The sequence below is a fragment of the Sarcophilus harrisii genome, chromosome 3 (genome assembly GCF_902635505.1).
Source record: "Sarcophilus harrisii chromosome 3, mSarHar1.11, whole genome shotgun sequence".
In the NCBI taxonomy this organism is placed as follows: domain Eukaryota; kingdom Metazoa; phylum Chordata; class Mammalia; order Dasyuromorphia; family Dasyuridae; genus Sarcophilus; species Sarcophilus harrisii.
In genome coordinates, this window is record NC_045428.1 from 199,448,047 (window position 1) to 199,472,694 (window position 24,648).

General features: G+C 36.8%; 1 protein-coding gene across 4 annotated transcripts; it reads right to left on the reverse strand.

The window, feature by feature from the left end:
• Window positions 1–8,579: 8,579 nt before the first annotated feature.
• Window positions 8,580–23,385, reverse strand: TCEANC (transcription elongation factor A N-terminal and central domain containing). Of its 4 annotated transcripts, none has more exons than XM_012546079.3 (3): window positions 23,082–23,385; window positions 22,149–22,213; window positions 8,580–9,708 (listed from the first exon to the last, which is right to left on the reverse strand). In XM_012546079.3, exon 3 carries the CDS (start codon window positions 9,698–9,700, stop codon window positions 8,642–8,644), a length of 1,059 nt encoding a protein of 352 aa, XP_012401533.1. In that variant the 5' UTR covers window positions 9,701–9,708; window positions 22,149–22,213; window positions 23,082–23,385; the 3' UTR covers window positions 8,580–8,641. The 4 variants fall into 4 exon arrangements, with proteins under 4 accessions (XP_012401533.1, XP_012401534.1, XP_003765621.1 ...); XM_012546080.3 differs by having other exon boundaries at window positions 22,041–22,213; XM_003765573.4 differs by lacking the exon at window positions 22,149–22,213 and having other exon boundaries at window positions 23,082–23,384.
• Between the last annotated feature and the right edge of the window lie 1,263 nt (window positions 23,386–24,648).

Sequence of the window (24,648 nt, forward strand, 5' to 3'; positions counted from 1 at the left end):
TTCTTTCAAGTGTATTCTATGTCTATTAATAATGCAATTTTAATTATTTTTGTTATCAATATGATCTGTTATGATTATCTTTTGCCTAACACTGAATCAAACTTAAATTTCCAGAATAAATCTAAGCTCATGATTATTTTTTCATATGTTCCTTTACTTTCTTTGCTGATATTAGTGCTTGTGAAACAGAAATTTCTAGGGCCTAGAAGAACTCTAATTCCAGCTTGGTAATTATGTGTAGGGCAAAGAGAATTTAAGAAAGCTTCTTCAGAATAAAAACTCATGACCTATTCAATCAATAAGCATTTATTAAATTCTTAAGTCAGGAAAGGCAAAGGTAGTTCTTGCCTGCAAGGAGCTCACATTCTAAGGAGAAAGACAATATGAAAATAAAAGTACAAATAAAACATACCTAGAGTGGATGGGTTTGTCTTGAAGAAGATAGGCTTTGAGAACCATTACCTTTGATATATATTTTAAGAAAAAGCCTGGTTCTTTTTGTTTGTTTGTTTGTTTAACTTTTTATTATAGCTTTTTATTTACAAGATATATGCATGGGTAATTTTTCAGCATTGACCCTTGAAAAACCTTCTGTTCCAACTTTTCCCCTTCCCCTAGATGGCAGGTAGACCAACACATGTTAAATATGTTAAAGTATGTGTTAAACACAATGTTTGTATACATATCCAGGCAGTTATTTTGCTGCACAAGAAAAATCAGACTTAGAAATAAGGAAAAAATAACCTGAGAAGGAAATAAAAAATGCAAGTGGACAAAAACAGGAATGGAAATGCTAGGTTGTCGTGCACACTCATTTCCCATAGTTCTTTCACTGGGTGTAGCTGGTTCTCTTCATTATTGAACAAATGGAACTGACTTGGTTCATCTCATTATTGAAGAGAGCCACATCCATCAGAATTGATCATCATATAGTATTGTTGTTGAAGTGTATAATGATCTCCTGGTTCTGCTCATCTCACTCAGCATCAGTTCATGTAAGTCTCTCCAGGCCTTTCTGAAATCATCCTGCTGGTCATTTCTTACAGAATAATATTCCATAACATTCATATTCCACAACTTATTCAGCCATTCTCCAACTCATAGGCATCCATTCAATTTCCAGTTTTTAGCCACTACAAAAAGGGCTCCCACAAACATTTTTGCACATACATGGCCCTTTCCCTTCTTTAAAATCTCTTTGGGATATAAGCCCAATAGTAACACCGCTGGATCAAAGAGTACGTACAGTTTGATAACTTTTTGAGCATATTTCCAAATTGCTCTCCAGAATGCTTGGATGCATTCACAATTCCATCAGTGTCCCAGTTTTCCCACATCCCTTCCAATATTCATCATTATCTGTTCCTGTCATCCTAGCCAATCTGACAGGTGTGTAGTGGTATCTCAGAGTTGTCTTAATTTGCATTTCTCTGATTAATAATGATTTGGAGCATCTTTTTATATGGCTAGGAATAGTTTCCATTTTTTCATCCAAAAATTGTCTGTTCATTTGACCATTTATTGTTATGGGCCAGAACTTGAAACAGAGTACTAAGTGGAATTGAGGAGACAATGGTTAAATCTAGTTTAGCAATGATTTAATCCTACAACAAATAATGGTTTCCTAGTGATATAATGATTGGTGTATACTCAGTGTGGAGCATATAAGCTAGGAGCCTTAGCCAGGATTGACATTCAGAGAGAAGGCAAAGGACTGGGGACAGGTGCTTAAGCTCTCGGAACCAAGGAGAGAGATAGGCTTCTAAGAAAGCTAAGCAGGCCTCAGGAAAGGAGACAAGACTTTGAAGAGATAATAAAGAATTTGGACTTTAACTCCTGGATACTCATGTGGTGATTACTGAACTGAAACGAAGGCTGCCTCCAGAGAGCTCAAGAAAACCTCAACAGAAAACATTACATTTTGGCATTCAAATGTGGGGCTGACACGATCCTGATTTCAGTGGAAAAGTCTCCCTGACCCTGAAATTAGGGTGAATACAAGAAGGAAACCTTGTAAAGAGCTAAAGTAGTATTCCAGTTAAAATGGGACAAATGTTTATAAAGGAGATTTCTCTATGCCAAGGAAATTTGCTGAAAGCTTGGTTATACTCATTAAAAGCCAAGGTTTGATGGTAACTTGGGAGCAGATCATTGAACTTTTAGAAACAGTACAGTACACACCTTGGTTCTCTAAGGAAAAAGAATTGAATCCGGGCAAGTGGAAATTAGTAGGACAATGATTTCCTCAATTTCCAAAGAAACACTTTATATATATATATAATTTAATACAACTGGCTTTAAGAAATTATGTAAGTTATAGAATAAGAAAAAAGAAAGAGCAGGAGGGGGAAGATCCAGATAAACTAAGTGAAAAGGATGAAGAATCAGATAAGAATATAGTTAAGTACAACTCTGAGTGTGGTGCTTCACAGCAGGAGAAATTAGGACATTCCCTGTCCCCTGACCTACCTCCCTCAATTAATCCTTCATGGGTGGAGGGAGAAGGAGGGGGAGAGGCACTCAATCAGCACTACCTATGAAGCAGCTTATAACAAAATTACAAAAGGTACTGGTTAAGGCTAAAAAAGGAAGGACAGAGATATATCTGATTTAATAAATTCATATCTGTGATTGAAGAGCTTGACTCTTCAGGTCAACAATGGAGAAGATACCCTCCTTTTGATCTGGAAAAAATTAAGGATTTGAAAAAGGATTGCACTCTTTATGGGGCTATATCATCTTATGTTAAGATGTTACTAGAGAATTTGGCTTATGAAATCTTAACTCCCAGTGATTGGAAATCCATAGCAAGGACATGTTTAGAACCTGGACAAAACTTGTTGTGGCTTTTGGAGTACAGAGAATTATGTAGGACTCAAGCCCCCCAAAATAAGCAAACTGGAGTTAATATACAAATCGCTTTTGACCAACTAGCAGGTGAAGGTCAGTACACGGACAATTCAGCACAAATTAATTACCCCATAGCAGCATATGAGCAAATTGTTACTGCTGCTATAAAAGCTTGGGGCACCCTCTCAGGGAAAGATTGAGGGGAAGCTTTCACAAAAATAGAGCAAGGTCCTAGTAAACCTTTTGCTGATGTTGTGGGATGTCTGCAGACAGCTGTTACAAGAACCATTGGAGAAAATGCAACTACAAGAATAATGATAAGACAACTGGCTAAGGAAAATGCTAATGAGGTTTGCAGAAGAATATATGGGGAATACACAATGATGCTCCTTTAGAGGAGATCATAAGACACTGTGCCACAGTGGGCACAAATGCTTATTATACCCAGACTATGATGAATATGGAAAGACAGGATCCCTCTTGGTAAGGCTCTTCTAGAGAGACTCGCCAATGCTTTCAATGTGGAAAAATTGGACATCTGAAAGCCCAATGTAGGTATAGAGATAGAGTGAGAATACAGGGTGAAAGAAGACCTAAAACCCTATGTCCAAAATGCAACCAAGGCTTCCACTGGGCCTCAGAATGTAGATTGACCCAGGGAAATGAGAGGTGGGGGCCCAGCTCCAAGACATCAAACAAAAGACAGGTAGGGCATGATGGAGCCAAGGTTACACCTTTAGAAGTTCAGGACTCTGGTATAATCAATCAACAAAAAAGCAATCAGATGGAGAAAGGGATTACATGATCAATTAGCAGAAAAGCAATCAGATAGCAGAAAAGGATTACAATTGGGGAGAATATAGGCTTTTTTAACCCAACAGAAGGGCAATGTCTAGTGCAAGCAGCTCCAATGTAATTGCCAGGTGATGAGGAGAAATCTAGAAAGTGGTAAATAGAAGGGACTAGATAGGTTAATTACCTGGGAAAGAGGGTTTGCTTGTATTTCTATAGATGGAGAAGGCATCACATGGGTGCCAAAGAGCACCTGGAGAGAAACAGAAAAAAGAGAAAAACCTCAAAACAAAGGAGAAGACCTAAAAAAAATCTGACACTGAAAGAGCATGGCTGATAACAAGACTGTTACAGAACTTCAAAACCAGCAGGAATCATTGGATTCCCTGAGATGAAAAATTTTTGATGAGACTATTGCAGGACTTCAAAATTTGCAGGAATCATTGGATTCCTGGCATATGAAGTAATGGACAATAGATTCCTTTTGAACTATTTCTAGGACTTATGAACATGTATAATTCCTCATGTTGATTCACGTTATTTGTTACATGACTACTAGCCTATGTTACTATGTGCTTATGTAATTATGTTTAATACCTCCCATATTGATGGATTTATGTATACCTATTTTAAGAGTGAGACCCTTCAGAAAACCACTAATCTGATTTGATTTCCCATTTCCTTTGGTATTTTCATCTCCCTTCCTGAGACGTTAGGGAGGGCATGATCCTCCTTTTATGGTGTTTTCTCCCCTTTTTTGAGCAGTCAGGGAAGGCATGATTACCTCCTTTTGTGGGGTTCTCACCTCCTTGAGAAGTCAGGGAGCACAGGACCCACTATGTTTTAAAAACAAAAGAAAATGGGAGATGTTATGGGCCAGAACTTGAAATAAGGTATTAGGTGGAATTTAGGAAACAATGGTTAAATCTAGTTTAGCAGTGATTTAATTCTACAACAAATAATGGTTTCCTAGTGATATAATGATTGGTGTATACTCAGTGTGGAGCATATAAGCTAGGAGCCTTAGCCAGGATTGACATTTGGAGAGAAGGCAAAGGATTGGCGATAGCTTAAGTTCTCAGAACCAAGGTGGCAGAAGCTTAAGCTCTCAGAACCAAGAGAGAGATAGGCTTCTAAGAAAGCTAACTGGGCCCCAGGAAAAGAGACGAGACTTTGAAAGAGATAATAAAGAATTTGGACTTTACCTCCTGGCTACTCGTGTGGTGATTACTGAACTGAAACTGCCTCCAGAGACCCTAAGAAAACCTCAACACAGAACATTTCATTTTAGAGAGAACATTACAATTTATCAATTGGAGAATGGCTTGATTTCTTATAAATTAGAATAAATTCTCTATATATTTTGGAAATGAGGCCTTTATCACAATCTTTGACTGAAAAAAATGTTTTCCCAGAAAGAACCTTGGTTCTTTAGGAACACAGGCATAGGGAAATGAAACGATTATTCATCAGAACATTAGAAATTACTGTGTCCTATAAATTTTAGGGTTTTTTCTTATTTAAAAAAATCAAATCAGCATTTTGCTACAGCTAAATTACTAGGTAAAGTTTCATTTTGATTACTGTGATGAGGTGGAATGTTGAGACTCTTAAAGGTTATGCTAACAGCAAAAACCCTGGGAGGGCTCCCCAATTTGAAAGGGCTTTAAATATAGGTCTTCCAAAGAAATATGCTATGTCTCTTGTTAAAGGGAAAGTCTAGCTAAGCATAGAAGTGCTCATCAGGTTGGTTACTAAGCAATTCATGAAGTAGACATGATGTAGAAGGATTGTAATGCTAGATAAAATTAATGCTCTTTCAAACTACCAAAGTAAATTTTTTACCAACAATAATAAAATTTATGTATAAGAAGGAACACTACTACTTAAATGGTAGCATTTTTGTTTCTATAAACTTGGTCTTCAAATTTCATGCAAAAGAAAATTAAATTATAAAATTTCAAAAAGAAAAATGAAATTAAAATATCACTGTGATTAGAGATACTTGTGCTTGTTAAAAAATAAAAACACAATCTAAAATCTTGGTTTTCAAATGAATTTACAGCTAATGAAAAGAGTTATAATCACTTCCAGGATCACTGAACAAATTTAATTTATATAGGTCTGTTCTTCATAAAATTTTAACAGTCTTTAAATGATTTTGCAAGTTTCTTTTCACCATTTGAAGCTCTTTACACATATTGTACCACATTGGACAGTGTTTTACCAACTAAATAGGAAGAGCTGCTAATAAAGTTCTTAAACTAGTTCCTTCAAAATAATCTGTGTAAAAAATGTTTTTGTATTCTGAAGTAATCTCTTAGCAGTTTGCGGTGTGTGTGTGTGAGGGGGAGAGGCAATAAAAACAGGAAAAGGCAGTTTAACCTAGGAAAGAGAAAGATGGACTAGAAAAGACAACTGAACACATTAATGGCTATGAAACTTAGGGCTAATAGCTTAATCTTTCAGTACCCCCAGACAGTTCTCACTTGCAGAAGAGCTACATCTCTATTTAGAGTTCCTCTTGGGGGAGTTCTCTACAGTCAAAACCACTATTGGGTGGTGGTGTTTTTTTTTTTTTTTAATCAGTACCAAAACTTAAAATCTGTGTCTTTAAACTCCAGTATGATCCTGAATATTGAGTCCAGATTGTTAATCCTTACTGGCTGTGAACCTTTAAGCATGTCACTCATATATCTATATTTCCTCACCTGTAAAATGAAGTGATGAAGAAAATGGCAAACTATTCCAGTATCTTTGTCAAGAAAACCCCAAATGGGACTACAGAGTTGGACAGAGATTGGAGAACAACTCAACAACAAAAATAATGCTAAAATAGTTTGTTAAGGGCCAGAACTTTGAACTTGAAACAAAGGATTCTTACAAGGTACTAAGTCAGTGGAATTGATAGAGACAGTAGTCATCTAATTTAGCATGATTCAGTATGATTGATTTAATCCTATAAGGAGATGCTATGGGCTAGAACTTGAAACAAGGTACCAAGTGGAATTGAGGAAACAATGGTGAAATCTAGTTTAGCACTGATTTAATCCTACAACAAATAATGGTTTCCTAATGATATAATGATCGGTATATACTCAATGCAGGGTATATAAGCAAGAAGCTCTCAGGGCCAGAAAGACAAGTGCATTAGCAGCTCTTAGCGCTTCAGCCAGGATTCAGTCGGGGAGATTCAGAAGCCAGAGAAAACAAGAGGGAGCTCGGAACCAAGGCCAAACTGAAAGGCTCTCCAGAAAGCTGCCTACCCCTATGAAGGAGATAATAAAGGATCTGGACTATAAGAAAGCTAACTGGGCCCCAGGAAAGGAGACAAGACTTGGAAAGAGACAATAAAGAATTTGGACTTTAACCCCTGGCTGCACTTGTGATTACTTAACTGAAAGGAAGGCTGCCTCCAGAGGCCCCAAGAAAACCTCAACAGAGAATGTTACATTTTAGAGAAAATATTACACTAGTTGACGTTTAAAGGCCATCAAAATCTTTTCACCCAAGGAGGCTATATTGGGAATCAAGAGGACTTGAGTTTGAATCTCAGTTTTGCCATTTTAAGTGTGATCTGAGGCAAATCAATTAAATTCTTTAAGCTATAATTTCCTCATATGTAAATTGAAGGGACTGAATTAAATGGTTTCTAAGGTCCTTTTCAATACCAAATCTCTATATACACATGTAATGAGTCCATATGCACACACATATGCATTAAAATCCAAAAACTTCATGCAAAACTTACATAATAAGGCTCTCTTTCCCGATTTAAAAAAGACTCAGATTTGGCATCTTGGCATAGTAATACAACTTTTCACATGAAACCACATATTTTAAAATTATAATTCTTAAAAGAGTTAACATTACCCAGAATTTGGACTCGATTATAAAGTGTATGTATAGATTTATAGGTAATATATGCATGTTTATATATGTGTATGCATCTATAGTGTTATCATTGACACAAAATCAATCACTCATCTTTCAAAGTTTGCAAAGAGTATGTGCAAAGAAAAAATTGCAGAATTTTAATTTTAATTTTTTTTTTTTTTGGCTGAGGCGATTGGGGGTTAAGTGACTTGCCCAGGGTCACACAGCTAGGAAGTGTTAAGTGTCTAAGACCAGATTTGAACTCAGGTCCTCCTGAATTCAGGATTGGGGCTCTATCCACTGCACCACCCAGCTGTCCTACTACAGAATTAAGACTAAGAGATGGATTCTTCACAGAGAATAATAACTTTAGTGGTAGAAGGGGCAGTGTGGAAAGTGAGAAGTGAAGTAAAAACAAGATAAATTGGAATGACATATTTCTGACCAGGTAATATTCATTTCTATTGAAACATATACTTCTCATGCAAAAAGAAGCATATATCCTGGATGTGAACAACCCCTCACTGTAAATTACCACCTAGGGCCCACCTCTAGACTCATATACCCAAAGAAAATACTTCTTATAAAGTTACAGCTTACACAAAAGATGCTGCCTGACTCAATGTTTTCTGACTCTCACTTGTGCTTCGTTGGCCAGGTCAGTTAATCTCTTCAGACATAATATGCCTCTGTTAGGTGCTCTAAACAGCAACAATCCTTGGTATTAACAGCTAGTGAAAAATTAACCAGGCCAGGAAACAGAAAACATGGCTTTGAAACTCAACTTTGCCATTTAGTAGCTGTGTGAATTTGCCTCAGTCTTTATTTCTGCCAACTGAATGGACAAGAATCCATTATATGTGTAAGAGAACTTAAGCCCAAATTTTGGATAGTTTAATCATGAAGAAAGAAAATTTTAAAACAACCAATACTTGTATGTGAAAATTAGTATTCCTTTGAGAAGATGTATGTGAAATTTGATACTCATTTGAAAAGAAGAGCCTTTTAATGGTAAGCTACCTGGAGGATTGTGAAAATAAAATACCAATGCAACAAGTCTGAAATGTTTCTCAAGCACTTTATAAAAAATTATCTTTTAAAATTTGTTAATATTTCTTCACAATCACGTGCAAATCCACTTGCTGTAGTACCATTGTTCCCCACATTCATTACAAATGACATAGGTCATCATTTGTTCGTCTGGGTTTGCACTGCGAACCCAACTTGGAAGGAAAAGTATACCTCTAGCAATCACGGTGACCTTGCAATTAAATTTCTCACAACGCCTACATTTTATTTTGTTTGTTTGTGTGCCATCAATCGCTTGAGGAAAATAATGTTCTTGTATACAGGACTTTGTGTATGAAGCCCTCAACTGCTTTAATTCATCATTTGCCATTTCCATGACTGTCATTTCAGCAAATTCTTTTGGAGATAAGGCCCCAGAAAACAGATTTTGTTGTAAATGAGAATTTTTTTGGTTCTTCAAATTTGACAATTTGCTTCTGATGCAGTTTTTATATTTTTTAAGATTTTTTGAATAGAGCGCAAAAATATGTCCCTCAATTTCTTTTGCCAATTTTTGACAATGATCAGTTTTCTGCTGATCTGTGGCATAAGAGACTAAGGCTCCATAAAGAAGTTCTACACATTTAGCTCTTGTAGGATCTTGATGCCAAGTTGATTTGCTGCCAATAGATTTAGGGTCTTCTGAATGTTCTTCCACTGGAGCAGCACTGTTTTCTGGCACAAATAGTTTATTATCTTTTGCAACATCTTGGGAAAGTAACACAGAGTTAGAATTTGCTATATCTAATGTCTGTTCTTGACTTTGGCTTGGGGAATTTTCTTCTTGACCTAGATTAACATGTTCAGTTTTTTCCTTACTATCTTCAAGATAAAAATTAGAACTGTTTATTGGCTGAAAGTAGTGATTTTTATAAAGTGTTTTCCACTTGGAAAGTAAACACCTAGCTTTCGTTTTGAAAATCACTATAGGACAATGTTTCAAAACTCTATATACAGCTCTTACAACATCTGTCTCTTGGAGATGCTCTAAATTTATTTGAATTGTTTCTAATTCAGTCAGGTGATCTCCAAGATCCTGGAAATTCTTTTCTATCAGTAGTTGCTCAATAATTGAAGCTTTGATAGCTGCTTTTTTCTTGGTCTTGTCAGACATCTTCAAATCTGAAAAGAAAGAGGGTGGAGCACTTAACACCATACACCAAGATAAGGTCAAAATGGGTTCATGATCTAGGCATAAAGAATGAGATCATAAATAAATTGGAAGAGCATAGGATAGTTTACCTCTCAGACCTGTGGAAGAGGAATTTATGACCAAAGAAGAACTAGAGATCACTATTGACTACAAAATTTAAAATTTTGATTATATCAAATTGAAAAGTTTTTGTACAAACAAAACTAATGCAGGCAAGATTAGAAGGGAAACAATAAACTGGGAAAACATTTTTACAGTCAAAGGTTCTGATAAAGGACTCATTTCCAAAATATATAGAGAATTGATTCTAATTTATAAGAAATCAAGCCATTCTCCAATTGATAAATGGTCAAAGGATATGAACAGACAATTTTCAGATGATGAAATTAAAACTATTACTACTCATATGAAAGAGTATTCCAAATCACTACTGATCAGAGAAATGCAAATTAAGACAACTCTGAGATACCACTATATGCCTGTCAGATTGGCCACAATGACAGGGAAAGATAATGCAGAATGTTGGAGGGGATGTGGGAAAACAGGGACACTGATACATTGTTGGTGGAATTGTGAATACATCCAGCCATTCTGGAGAGCAATTTGGAACTATGCTCAAAAAGTTATCAAACTGTGCATACCCTTTGATCCAGCAGTGCTACTACTGGGCTTATACCCCAAAGAGATACTAAAGAAGGGAAAGGGACCTGTATGTGCCAAAATGTTTGTGGCAGCCCTGTTTGTAGTGGCTAGAAGCTGGAAAATGAATGGATGCCCATCAATTGGAGAATGGTTGAGTAAATTGTGGTATATGAATGTTATGGAATATTATTGTTCTGTAAGAAATGACCAGCAGGATGAATACAGAGAGGCTTGGAGAGACTTACATGAACTGATGCTAAGTGAAATGAGCAGAACCAGGAGATCATTATATACCTCAACAACGATACTGTATGAGGATGTATTCTGATGGAAGTGGATTTCTTCAACAAAGAGAAGATCTAACTCAGTTTCAATTGATCAATGATGGACAGAAGCAGCTACACCCAAAGAAAGAACACTGGGAAATGAATGTAAACTGTTTGCATTTTTGTTCTTCTTCCCAGGTTATTTATACCTTCTAAATCCAATTCTCCCTGAGCAACAAGAAAACTGTTCGTTTCTGCACACATATATTGTTATCCAAGATTTACTGTAATCTATTTAACATGTATAGGACTGCTTGCCATCTTGGGAAGAGGGTGGAGGGAGGGAGGGGAAAAATCGGAACAGAAGTGAGTGCAAGGGATAATGTTGTAAAAAATTACCCTGGCATGGGTTCTGTCAATAAAAAGTTATTTAATAATAAAAAATAAATTAAAAAAATAATAAATGTAGCTGATAAAGAAAAAAAAAAGAAAGAGGATGGAGGAAGATTAATTACTTTTCTTAATTAGAAATTAGTTTTTTCATATGCTAACAAAACATTGTTTTCATTATCATTCCCAAGAAAAAAAGTAAGGCTGTTCATGTTGAAACTGTTATTTTTCTGGGACATTGATGCACTGTTGGTGGAGTTGTGAACGAATCCAACCATTTTGGAGAGTAGTTTGGAACTATGCTCAAAAAGTTATCAAACTGTGCATACCCTTTGATCCAGCAGTGTTACTACTGGGATTATATCCCAAAGAGATTATAAAGAAGGGAAAGGGACCTGTATGTGCACGAATGTTTGTGGCAGCCCTTTTTGTAGTGGCTAGAAACTGGAAACTGAATGGATGTCCATCAGTTGGAGAATGGCTGAATAAATTGTGGTATATGAAAATTATGGAATATTACTGTTCTGTAAGAAATGACCAACAGGATGATTTCAGAAAGGCCTGGAGAGACTTACACGAACTGATGCTGAGTGAAATGAGCAGGACCAGGAGATCATTATATACTTCAACAACAATACTAGATGATGACCAGTTCTGATGGATCAGGCCATCCTCAGCAACGAGATCAACCAAATCATTTCTAATGGAGCAGTAATGAACTGAACTAGCTATGCCCAGAAAAAGAACTTTGGGAGATGACTAAAAACCATTACATTGAATTCCCAATCCCTATATTTATGCACACCTGCATTTTTGATTTCCTTCACAAGCTAATTGTACAATATTTCAGAGTCTGATTCTTTTTCTACAGCAAAATAACGTTTTGGTCATGTATACTTATTGTGTATCTAATTTATATTTTAATATATTTAACATCTACTGGTCATCCTGCCATCTAGGGGAGGGGGTGAGGGGGTAAGAGGTGAAAAATTGGAACAAGAGGTTTGGCAATTGTTAATGCTGTAAAGTTACCCATGTATATATCCTGTAAATAAAAGGCTATTAAATTAAAAAAAAAAAAAACCAAAAAAAAAAAAAAAAAAGAAACTGTTATTTTTATGAAGCATTTCCTTTTATATAGTGTTTATAATAGTGAGTATTTTCTGAAATATATGATATGAAACATTATCAACTGCAATAAAGCATCAGACATGAAAATGTGAAATCTGGTACACAAAAGAACCTGATTTACAGCATTAACAAATATTTAAGATTATTAACAATTATTTAAGATGTGCTAGATGATACTTTGGACCTTTTTCCAAGTCCAAATCTACAATTCAGTGGTCTAGATCTAGGGAAGATAATTAATTCATGTGATCATCAGGATGGGAAGGACACCTTACTGGTATTAACATCAGTTCCATAATGGTGAATAGTACTGAACTATTTTCTCAGAGAGCCAGATGATTTTTATGATTTAGTTGAAATTACCCATCAAGCATTAAAAAATTTAAATCATACTATTTAAGTATAATTGGTGGATAAAGAAGGTAAGAAGGTAAGAAAAGGACTTCAGTTGCCTGTCTTCCCTATTTAAACAAAATTTCCAGGAAGCCCAAAAGTCCTGAATGACTTGATAATAGACCTGTAAGGGCCAAGAGTTTCTTTCCCATGGGGAGGGGATATTCCCATTAGGGATATCACTAGCTATCACATCCCAATCCCCATCCCTCAGCCTTGAAGCAACATTAGCTCCCAAACCCTTTAGTGCATCAGCCACCCCCCCTTTTCTTCCCTCACAATGTATGGTCCTGGTTGAACTGGATAAAAACTCTATAACCTTTCTTTGCCCTAACCTTTACCAGTTTTAGCACCATCCTTCTCCTTTCCACTGGGGATTCCAACAGGATCTAACATGTTTCCCTTCTTGTGACTGCATTTCTTTTCAATAAAACTAGCTTGCTTGATTTTCTTTCTGCTGGCTCTCATAGATGGTACTGAGCTACATTGTCTGATGCTCCATCACTTTGTACTATATACTCTGTGTGACAGGACCAGTATTTCCCTGAAGAAACTTCATTCCTCCCAACACAACATGAGGAATCTTTACAAAGCTGCACTCAGGATGCCTAATTGGTCTCTTCTTCCCTGACAATGCTTCCTGGACATCTAAGAGCATAAGACCCACCCATTTGGCATCTTGGTGCATTTCAGAAGCCCAATTGAATGGCTATTAACCATTCATGTTTACATAGGGAGATGAGGGAGGTCAAATCCAGGGAAATTATGTGCCATTCAATATTGCTGAATATTTATTGCTGTGTTAGAACAAAGTTAAACCTCCTTTTGTTAAATATTCAATTCCTTGAAAGTGCCTCTTTTTGTCCCAACATTGAATCTGAACTAAGAAAGTGCAGGTAGGAGACTAGCTTCTCTAACCTGTATGTGGAAATACATCTGATCAGAAGAGCAGGAAACAGTGAAGGGTATGGTCTTCAGAAATGCACCAAGTCAAGAAGGTAGTACTTTCAGATTCTATTACTTGGCCTACCATGCTACTTAGTATAGCTATGCTACTACTACAGAATTGTTATTGTTCTATTGCTCTTCCTCCCAATATTCTCTACCATAACACTTCCCAAATTGGGTTCTGTGGAATCTTGGTATTCTATATCCCAACCTCTTAAATTGGTTTCACAATGCCATACGGGGTTTTATAACTGAATGTGGAAGTTGGGAAATTATGAGTTGTTATCAGCAAATGTTTGATTTGTATACCCGATTTATATGTTTTATATATTTATATTCCCGGGGTCATGTAAAAATTTCCCAGGCAAGGAGAAGTTATGAGTGGAAAAAAAGTTTAATAAGTCTTGCTCCATATAATGTCATTAGAGGTTCACAGAAGATCATGGGTTTACAGATGGAAAAGACCTTAGGAACCACATAGTCTAAGTCCTTTATTTTACAGATGAGTTCGGAAAAATGGTCACATAAGTAGCAAATGTTATTGCCAGGATTTGAACTTAGGCTTTTTAACAGCAATGTTCTTTACTACTATATTACTATACTATTTTACTATTGTGTCTACAAGACAATTGGGATGCTAACTATATTTTCTCCTCTACAAAACAATTTACAAAAAATAACTAATGATGTGTCACACTTTTTTGGGTTGAAAATAGCCCAATTTTGTTCGCAAATTTATAGCTATAGATCAGAACTTAAGGTTTCTGACAATATATTTAAAACTTATTAAAAGTGTTAAAGGACAAATTGGGGAGGAAATACTGCATGCTATTCCACTACCGTCCTATGATGCTTACAGGTTTTTTGTTAGTCCATGAGATTCAAGAATCAAGAAAATGATAAGAAAACCACATTAAGCAAAGAGCTACTATGATATTCTTGCTTGAAAATAGCTCAAAAACCAAGCCTAATTAAACAATACTAGATTAAAAAATAGGAAGCAAAGGGAGTAACTATAGATGCTTTATCTATAGTTAATTTTATATCTAGGAGTTTTCATTCAAGATTTTGGAGTTACAGGAGAAGAGGCATTCTGGATGCAGTATATTGCCGATTTTAGGCCAATTTTAAAATAGAAATTAGAAAGGATAATTTAATAACTCCAAATGATCATCAAAAATTAGTGAGGGATATTAATTGGATAAAACTATATTTGAAATTGTTAACACATGAATTGACAAAATTATTTAAAATTTTAAGAGTAGATTTTAACCCCAATTCAAAAAGAAGTCTGCAAGCAATGGATGGTATTTACAGATGCTATTAATAAATAATCAGTCTCTTTAATATATTCCATCTACTACTATATTTTTAATACCCTGTTTGAATATACACAACAGAATAAATTATATGCAATTATTACTACACTGTATATTGTTCAAGAACCTCTTAATATTTTTCAGATAGCAAATTTTCTGTTTATGAAACAGTCCCAGCCCTGGACATCCTGCTAGTTAAAATGAGATTCCTTTAATATTTATAAAGAAGTTTTATTTTATCATGTAGTATGCTCCCAGGCTGAGGCCTGAAGAACCAGTTCTAATGATATTATCATCAGATATTTTCCTCCTAATACAAGTTTCTATGATAAGAGCAAATGGTCAACACAAATTCAATTATATATCTTGTTTTCAATCTAAAAATATATAGTCAATATAGCCTAAATAATTTGGCGCATGAGTATTTAGTAATTTATTTGTTTCTAGATACATATAGATGTTTGAATGAAATAAAATTCTTAAAGGTTTCCAAAATAATGTAAGAACATTTAACATGATTGTCCATAAGACCTCTTATTTTATTGTTTATTGAAACTAAAGTTGAAACATCTTTAACATTTATGTATACTGTGTTTCCTGTGACACAAATATATTTCATTTACATGAAAAGTTGCTAGCAAATCTACATTGGCCTCTTTACATCTTATAGCAGTCCTTGTGGACTTGTCCTTCTATCTCAAGTTATCCTAACCTCTATTTGTTGGATTTGTTTTGTATTCTAGATTTTGGTCAGTTACAGCTCTACTGCCTAGCTTCAAGGAACTGAATCAATCACTGGATACTTCAATAAGTTCCAGTTTACCACCCCCCTCCATAAAAAGATGGGACCCTGCAGGTGATTAGCTCTATGCTTATTCTCAGCAGGAAGTAGTTTCAGAAGATGAGATCATCCCCCCTGCTCTGAAAGGACTCTGAGCCCCACTGGTTTGGAGAGGATCTGGAACTGATTGGTGAGTGGACCTCAAATTATCCAGTCTGGATGGGTCTCCTGTTACAGTGTATTTGGGAGTTAGGATGGCACAAATTTTCACATCTCAGATATGGGATTCCATGATGTTTTCAGGCCCTTCAGTAATATACTGCCCAGCATGTTTAAAAATATCCATAGATGTTTCTAACTACAGATATTGTTTTAAGGAATGGCACCGGAACCCAAATCATGAATGTGCTAGAAGGATACATTGTAAAATGTTATAATTGTGTTTTATCCTATTATCTTACTTCTATCCAAATGTTTTGTAATTCGCTACTTACGATTCTTATTATTGAACACCCATACAATGTGATGGTGCCTAGCAAGATTAATCTCCATTGGTAATATAAAATTATTTCATAGCACCTAGCTACTTCACAGGGCTGTTGTGAGGAAAAAATAAATAGGGAAGTCCTATTTACACACTTTGGAGTGCTATTTAAATGTCAATTATTATCATTCATTATTTAAATTGGTGAGAGTTCTCCTTCCAATGACCCAGACTACAACTCAACTAAGAATTAATAGATTTTTCAAGAGCTGCTTTGATTAGTAGCTAGTCCACAGATGACAAACATATGATAATCTATTGCTATGCTTACATCTGAAACTTTTCCAGTTTGGTAAGATGTGCAATATCATCAGTGACTTAGTACCCAGGGTTATCTCCTTATCATGATGAAGAATCACAGGGAAGCCTTTTACTTTAAGCAATATTAAACTCCTTACATACTTTTTCCCATATGTGTGAGATTGATATAGGTGAAAAATAATGTTGGACTAAGAATCAAGAGAGACCTGGGTTTAATCTTGTCTCTAATAAGATGGTTACATACTTAAAATGTGCTCAAGACAACTATAAAACTATAGTTTTATATATATAACCAATTTACTGCAGTACACAAATCAGTAAAGGGTTTTTGAGAATTACTGCAACTTATGTCACAATTTTTACCATGTTGAAAATGTCACCTAATCTACTTTGACAAAAATACAACAAACATCTATTAAACATAAAAATCAGACCTAAACTACCAATTAACTAAACTTAATGAATGTTTTGATGCAACAATTGAGAAATGAAAGTCTAGAGGACTGCAGTATGGTTGGTCATAAGCAACTTGGAATACTATGTCCTCAAATTATGATTAGAGGTCTGTTTTTGATGACTAAATTGAACTTCCCTATTCCTCAGTTTCCTAATCTGTAGCATGAGAGGACACTAGAGTAGTTAACTTCTGAAGTTCCTTAAGATTTAAAATTTATGGGCAATGACATCTTTTTGAAATCAGGCAATCCAAATTCAATATCATTAAATGTGTGAATACATCTTAAAATTATGCTAATATGTTGTGAAATATAATTATTTTTATTAAAGATCATGAGATTTTTCCTTGCCTCTGTGAACCATAATCAATTTGTTTTATCTATTTAATTTTCTAGTGAATGCATATCATAGTATCAAATGTATAATAACTACTGTAAAATTATAAATAATTGCATAATTTATTTAAGAAAGAAACTTCGAATAGCAAAAAGTGATATTTTAGGGAGCAAATGATGAACTAATGTAGATTGGGAAAAAAAAAGTAAAAACCATATTAGTAAGGTCAGAAGAACCCTGGACTTAGAATAGATTGGATAAGAATTAGAAGAAAATATATACTTTGGAGAAAACTCTGCATGAAACATCTCTGACAAAAATCTAACATCTTATCTTTAAAGTCTTTTGAGAGCAGACATATTCATATATCATTTCCAACAGACAAGTGGCCTAAGTACATGGACAGTTTTCAAAAGGAGAAATGTATCTTTCTATCAACAAGCATCTGAAAAACTTCTGAATCATAATGAAAAATGATACTTTGAAATAGTTTGTATATAATCTCACATTCATCAAACTGGCAATGATGATAAGATTTGAAAAAATTTAGTATTAGAACAATTCTGGGAAGAATCACAGTATCTGAAAAGAGCTGAGTAATAAATTAGTCCAACTGTTCCGGGAAAAAGAATTGGACTTATATAGGAAAATTACAAAATTGTTCATACTTACTGACACAGAGATCCTACTAGGATTGACAGTGAGATAAGGTTCATTTATACATAAATATTTATTAACAGCATTCTTTTTGAACACAAAAAAACTTATAAACTAAATATGTGACCAGTGATGGAGATGGAGAGGGGAAAGCCAACAGCTAAACAACTGTAACTTATGAATGTAACCTAATTTTATAAAAGGATAATTATGAAGAATTCAAAGAAACATAGGCATATTTTTATGAAGTGAAACAGTAAAGAAAACAGAGCTAAAAGAATAATATATGCAATGACTAGAACAAAGTAATTACAAATACTAAAAGGCAACAAAAGTTAAGGCAAATCAAACCATCCAGGTTGGTACCATGCTATCAAAGTACATATCCTTCCTTCCTCTTAATCAGAAAAAACTATGGGACAGTATTATCAACAGCAATCAAGCTAGCAGATAGTTTTGTTAGTTGTTTTAGTGTAAATTACAAAGTAATTTTCCAAAAGCTCAGGTCGGACCCTAATACTCAAACTCAAAAAGAACCCATGACTTCTTTTTTTTTTTTTTTCCTTTTACCGGTTTTATTTTATTCTTTTTATTTATTTATTTATTTTTTATTTAGTAGCCTTTTATTTACAGGTTATATGTATGGGTAATTTTACAGCATTAACAATTGCCAAACCTCTTGTTCCAATTTTTCACCTCTTACCCCCCACCCCCTCCCCCAGATGGCAGAATGACCAGTAGATGTTAAATATATTTAATATTTATACACAATAAGTATACATGACCAAACCGTTATTTTGCTGTACAAAAAGAATCAGACTCTGAAATATTGTACAATTAGCTTGTGAAGGAAATCAAAAATGCAGGTGGGCATAAATATGGGGATTGGGAATTCAATGTAATGGTTTTTAGTCATCTCCCAAAGTTCTTTCTCTGGGCGTAGCTGAGAACCGACTTCTAAGATTAAATATAAATTCCTGTTTGACATGTAAAGCTCTTCACAACCTGATCCTTTTAAACATTTTCTGTATTTTAATATATCACTACCTTTCATGAACTCTAGGTTCCAACAATTCTAGCCTACCTGTTATTTCACATGTATAAACATTTTCTGCCTCCTACTGTTTACATGGGCTATTTTAGAGGTCTGAAATGCTTTCTTTCCCCTTCTAACTTCTGCCTTTCATAATCCTGAATACTTTCCAGCCTCAGTTCATAAGTCTTCCCAAGCATTTACTCCCTTATCAAAATGATCTTGTGTTCATTTTGTATATACTCAGTATATCTGCATGTTGTCTCCTTGGCTGGAAGGCAAATTTCTTGACAGGAGCTATTGTTTTATTTTTGTCTCTATGTCTGGCATATTACAGTTGTTTAATAAATTCTTGTCAACTGGTGAAGAGAGAAACTCTGCTTTGTTGGAAAGTGTTGGTCAAAACAAAATATTTTTTAAATCAGACTGGACTTAGGAATCTCAACATAGCTACTTAATAGTGGGAAACTCCATATACTGTTAAGAATGCTATAGATCTGTAATTGCCTATCTATAAATAGCAGGTAAGCTTTTATTATCTTCCCTGCCCTCAGATTGGGATAACAAAGATAATGACATAATTATTATGTTTGCTTTTTCCAATATTAAGTTATTCAGTTCCTTAGCATTTATGGTCACTTGGGGACAAGTGTTCCTTCAGAAAACAAAACTACTACCCTGTGATAAGAATTGATGGAGATTTTTTTATATGGGACAATTTGTGCAGTTTTATTCTTTAGCAAGAACTTTGTCTGTTCCCTATGAGAATTTTCCACACAGGCACTTAATAACAGTAATGTTTCTCTCTCTATTCTGATTTTTATATTTATTCCTAGTTAAAAGACAAGCTTTACTTTATATTCTCAGCCACTAAAAAGTTCTTTCAAATGAGAGGTTTTAATTCAATTGAATAGTATTGAACCTGGTTGTAATTTGCAGTAATTTCAGGAAATGGACAGTAAAAGTTATAAATGTAACCAGATCTAAACATATATAAATAACCAATCATATGTATTTTCATAGTTGCCTCCTCATATGTATGACAAGCTGTCCATGGTAGGAATACCTATTTGTGAAAGATTCCCCTTCTCAAAGTCTTAGGGCAACAGTAACTGCCCTGCTGGGGGACCTATAAAGAATGACATTTCACTTTGTTTTGAGACATTTATCCTCTACTATTACAAGTTTGCTTGTCTCAGAAAATGGCATATTATATAATGGTTATTATATAATCATTGAGAATAATTTCAATGAAAATGCTTCTAGAAATGCTTCTAAATTTTCAATCAACTATACCCCCTTCTTCCTACTTTAGTTCACCTCTCACCAGTAGAGCATCTGTAACTCAATGGGAGTTTTTAAAAAAAGTATGAGATCCTTAGATGCCTCAACATCCAGACTACATTCAAATTTTCTGTATATATCTTATTAGAATGTACATTCCTTATAAGCTTTGATTCTCCTTTCCCATGTTCTCCCCAAAGATCAGCTTAGTAGCTGACAGTGAATGTTCAATAAATGTGATTGATAATTTTAAAAATTCATTTATATCCCCATCTCCCATCACCATCGGCAAAAGGATGTACCACTTGCAGACAAATCTTTGAGAAGACCTTTATGTTTAACTTGTCCTTGATGTTAATTTTAATCTGATTTCACACATAAATTGAAGAGGTAAGGAAATAATATAAACTATATAGATTAAGAATTCCTTATCTCTCATAGTTCCTCGTGTAGCACTGGAAACATTGTCTGTGTCCAATACATCTGTTAAATTGATCTGAATTTGTTCCAAGCAGTACTCCTCAGGAATATCCTTTAGTACTGGCTTTGTGCCCCCTGTTAATTTTGTAAGTTGCAGAAGAATTATCCCACTTGCAATTCCAAGGATGGAATTTCCTCACTGGAATACAATGAAATCTGAAATTTCGAATGTCCCCCTCCAAAAAAAAAAAAAAGTTAAAAGAGGAAATTTTCTTACTAATTGCTGAAATTCAAATAAAAGTGTGGGAAATTAAACTTAAAACTAAGTAAAACCAAATAAACATTTTCACAAGAATGATATATTTTTGAGCACTGAATTTTAAACTTAAAAAGTCCAATTTTACACTATTTTCTCAATAACATTAAAAAATGATTATTGGATACCCCGTTTACTTTGCCTTTTAAAAAAAAAACATTTCATTCTCAAAAGTCATTAGGATACACACACACACATATATTTATATTATATATATATATATTATGTATATATATTTATATGTCATCTGTGTGTGTGTGTGTGTGTATATATACACACACAGATGACAAATATACTTTAACCATACAAAATGTATAGATGAATTTTTCATCTATTTTGCATGAATAAACACTGTGCAGAAACTCTTTTGTGCTTTCTAAATAGCCTTAAAAATGAGCCTGACAAGTCCCCAGGGAGAATTTTGGTTAGAATTGCCTCAGTGGGCATAAAGGCATTTTATTTTGGTACTGTAGCAAACTGGGGAGAGATTCCTTATGGCGTCTACCTCTTCAAAGGTAACGGGAAAAAAAATCCCTAGCTTTTTTATTTTTTTGGAGGGGAGAATATGGAGGCACCTGAATAAGGTTGTGGCTGGTGTGCTGGGCTTGAACTCCGGACACTTGAGTTCAAATATTACCCCAGACAACAATCACATATCTCTAGACAAATCACTTTGGGTGAGCTCAATAGCCTCCGAGGTCCTTTCAAACTCTCAATGTACGATCCTATTAACTTTTCTTTTTTTCTTTGACAGCTTTTTTATTTTTCCAAGTTAATGCAAAACGTTTTCAACATTCATCTTTGCAAAACTTCGTGTTCAAAATTTTTCTCCCTTCCTCCCAATTCTATGTAATTCCATGCCTGGCTCAGTGGAAGAAGCAATAGATTTGGAGTCAAAGTTATCGTTCACGGTCCAGTTGTGTGGAACTTAACATCGGTGTGACTCAGTTTCCTCAACTGTAAAATTCATTTTTAAATCTCTGCTATCACTTTCCAGCTCCGTAGCGGGAACAAGGAAATCGGGTTCTCTGTATGTATGTTAGCCTCTTTGGGTCTCAGTTTCCTCATCTGTAAAATGAGCCCAACCAGACCCAAAGGCCTAGTTCTAGATGATTCCTACCTACCCGTTACGATCCCTAAATCTTTCTCTGGCTCGGCAGCAAGAGCAATGGGGCTGGAGTCAGGGGACCTTCTACCTGGGCCGTAGCCTCTCGAGGCTTCGGTGTCCTCACCCGTAAAACGATGCGTGGGATCCGGGGGTTTGTTTTAAGTCTCTTCTAACTCAGCATCGAGGAGCCTAAGAAAACAAAATATCCTTCCAGCCTTGGGCAAGTGGAGTCCGGAAACAGCCGGAGCCCGCTCCGCGCCTCCCCCACGGGGCAGAGGGAGGGGTGGGGAGAAAGGTGACTGAGCTGGTTACAGGAGAGGAAGGGAGGAAGACGGAAGTGCTGGCGCAATTCTTCTTCCGCTCTATTACCCACCTCCCCGCCCCGCCCCGCCCCGCCCCGCTCGCTTAGGGAGGGCGGGGCCGCGAGCGTCGCGGTCCACTCTTCCCCCATAGCCTTATTAACGCCGAAAGAGACCCTTCCCGCGGGTCTCCTCCCCGCCTCGCCCCGCCCGCTTAGGGAGGGCGGGGCGCGAGCGTCGCGGTCCACTCTTCCCCATAGCCTTATTAACGCGAAAGAGACCCTTCCCGCGGGTCTCCTCCCGCCTCGCCCCGCCCGCTTAGGGAGGGCGGGGCCGCGAGCGTCGCGGTCCACTCTTCCCCATAGCCTTATTAACGCGAAAGAGACCCTCCGCGGGTCTCCTCCGCCCGCCCCGCCGCTTAGGAGGGCGGGGCCGCGAGCGTCGCGGTCCACTCTTCCCCATAGCCTTATTAACGCCGAAAGAGACCCTTCCGCGGGTCTCCTCCCCGCCTCGCCCCGCCCGCTTAGGGAGGGCGGGGCCGCGAGCGTCGCGGTCCACTCTTCCCCCATAGCCTTATTAACGCCGAAAGAGACCCTTCCCGCGGGTCTCCTCCCCGCCTCGCCCCGCCCCGCTCGCTTAGGGAGGGCGGGGCCGCGAGCGTCGCGGTCCACTCTTCCCCCATAGCCTTATTAACGCCGAAAGAGAGCCCTCCCGCGGGTCTCCTCTCCCCCTAGGGCTGACGCGTGCGCCTTGCTCACCCGTCCGCAGGAAAACGCTTCATTTAGCGGTTACGACCCGCGCGGGGCACTGCTTCTCTTCCCAGTGGGTGGGGAAGAGAGGGAGAAGCGGATTGGAGGGAAAGAAGAGACACTTAACCAATCAAAAGTCATAGAATATATTCCCTTTATCCACGGCGAGACGCCAGCAAGATGGGGAAGCGGGGCATGCGCAGTGCGATCTACGACTTTCACTCCTTCTCTCCTTAAGGGTGCTTCCTGCTTCTTTTTAGTTCCGAGGTCCGTGTTGGGGTCCTTCCCGACAGTGTCGCATCTCTCAGGAAAAGGAATCTCCCTTTTATTTAGCCCAAGATTCCAGATCACACCTTTAAGGTGAACGTCATAAAGTCCTCGCCGCGACACGAAACGTCTTATTCACCAACATAAGGGAAGCTCCCTGAGGACAGAGCAAATTTGTCTGGCTTTGTTTTTGTTCTCGGTCTAGTTCCTTCGCCGTGGGAGAGGCTTAATTAAATGCTTATTGGACACCTCGCCAGAAATGTGGATTTTAACTAGATGAAGGAAAAAGAGGCTTCTTATAGTTGGAACATTTTATCTCGAGCTCATTCTGCCGAAGGAGAAAATGTTTATAAACGTGTCTCATTATCTGATTGAAAGGTCCTACAAATAGAGGCACCAAGTTCGAACCTGATTTGGGGGGAAATATTTGTTGGACGCATCTCAGGATTGAATCCTGACTAAGGTCAGGGGTTCTTTACCTTGAGTTCGTGAACTTAGAAAAGAAACATAAATTAAAATGTAACCAGTGTCTTTTGTAATCCTACAAAGAAAAGGTTGAAAGCTAGAGATCAACAACAGTTTGTTAATACGCCAAACCTGGGGATATAAAGAAAGGGAGGGGTGGGGGAGGGTGGAGAAGACTAGCGCTGATTCTCCAGGAGCTCTTAGTCTAATGGGTAGGATTGGAGGGGAACTGTGGAAGAAGCAGAAGATTACAGAATTCAGAGTCCATGTAGACGGCGTTGCTCGTGGCAAGGAGAAGTTTAAGAAGTAGGTACTTTCATTCTCCCTGAAGAAGGGAGGAGAGTATGGGATATGATGCCAAGAAGTTTTAAGATGGAAGAAGAGAAGTGGGAACTCATGGCAAAAATGGCATCAATTTTATAACTAATAAACGAGGTCTCAACTGAAAGAAGGGGGGGCTAAGGGTATTGTGATACGGGAGCCACCTGCCAGTGGCGGCTGAAAGTCTAACTCAAACCTGTAGAGTGGAGCTTTTCACGTAAGAGGATGATGATGATGATGATGCAAGGAGACTGGGAGGCAGTTGCATTGTCTGACCTCCCTCCTCTTCCCTCTTGCTTCCAATTTATTTCATTCCCAAATCCACAAGGGAACATCTTGTGGCTGCTTTGCAACTCCTTCAAGTTTGTGATTCACAGCTGTGGAGTCTATCAGAGAATTGACCTCCTCCTTCACCTAGGCATGGTCCTGAAAATAAGGGATCTGAAAGAAGGGATTAAGGGAAGTGTGGAATGCTTAAGAATGATGCGGGATACCCTTTGATCCAGTAGTGTTACTACTGGGC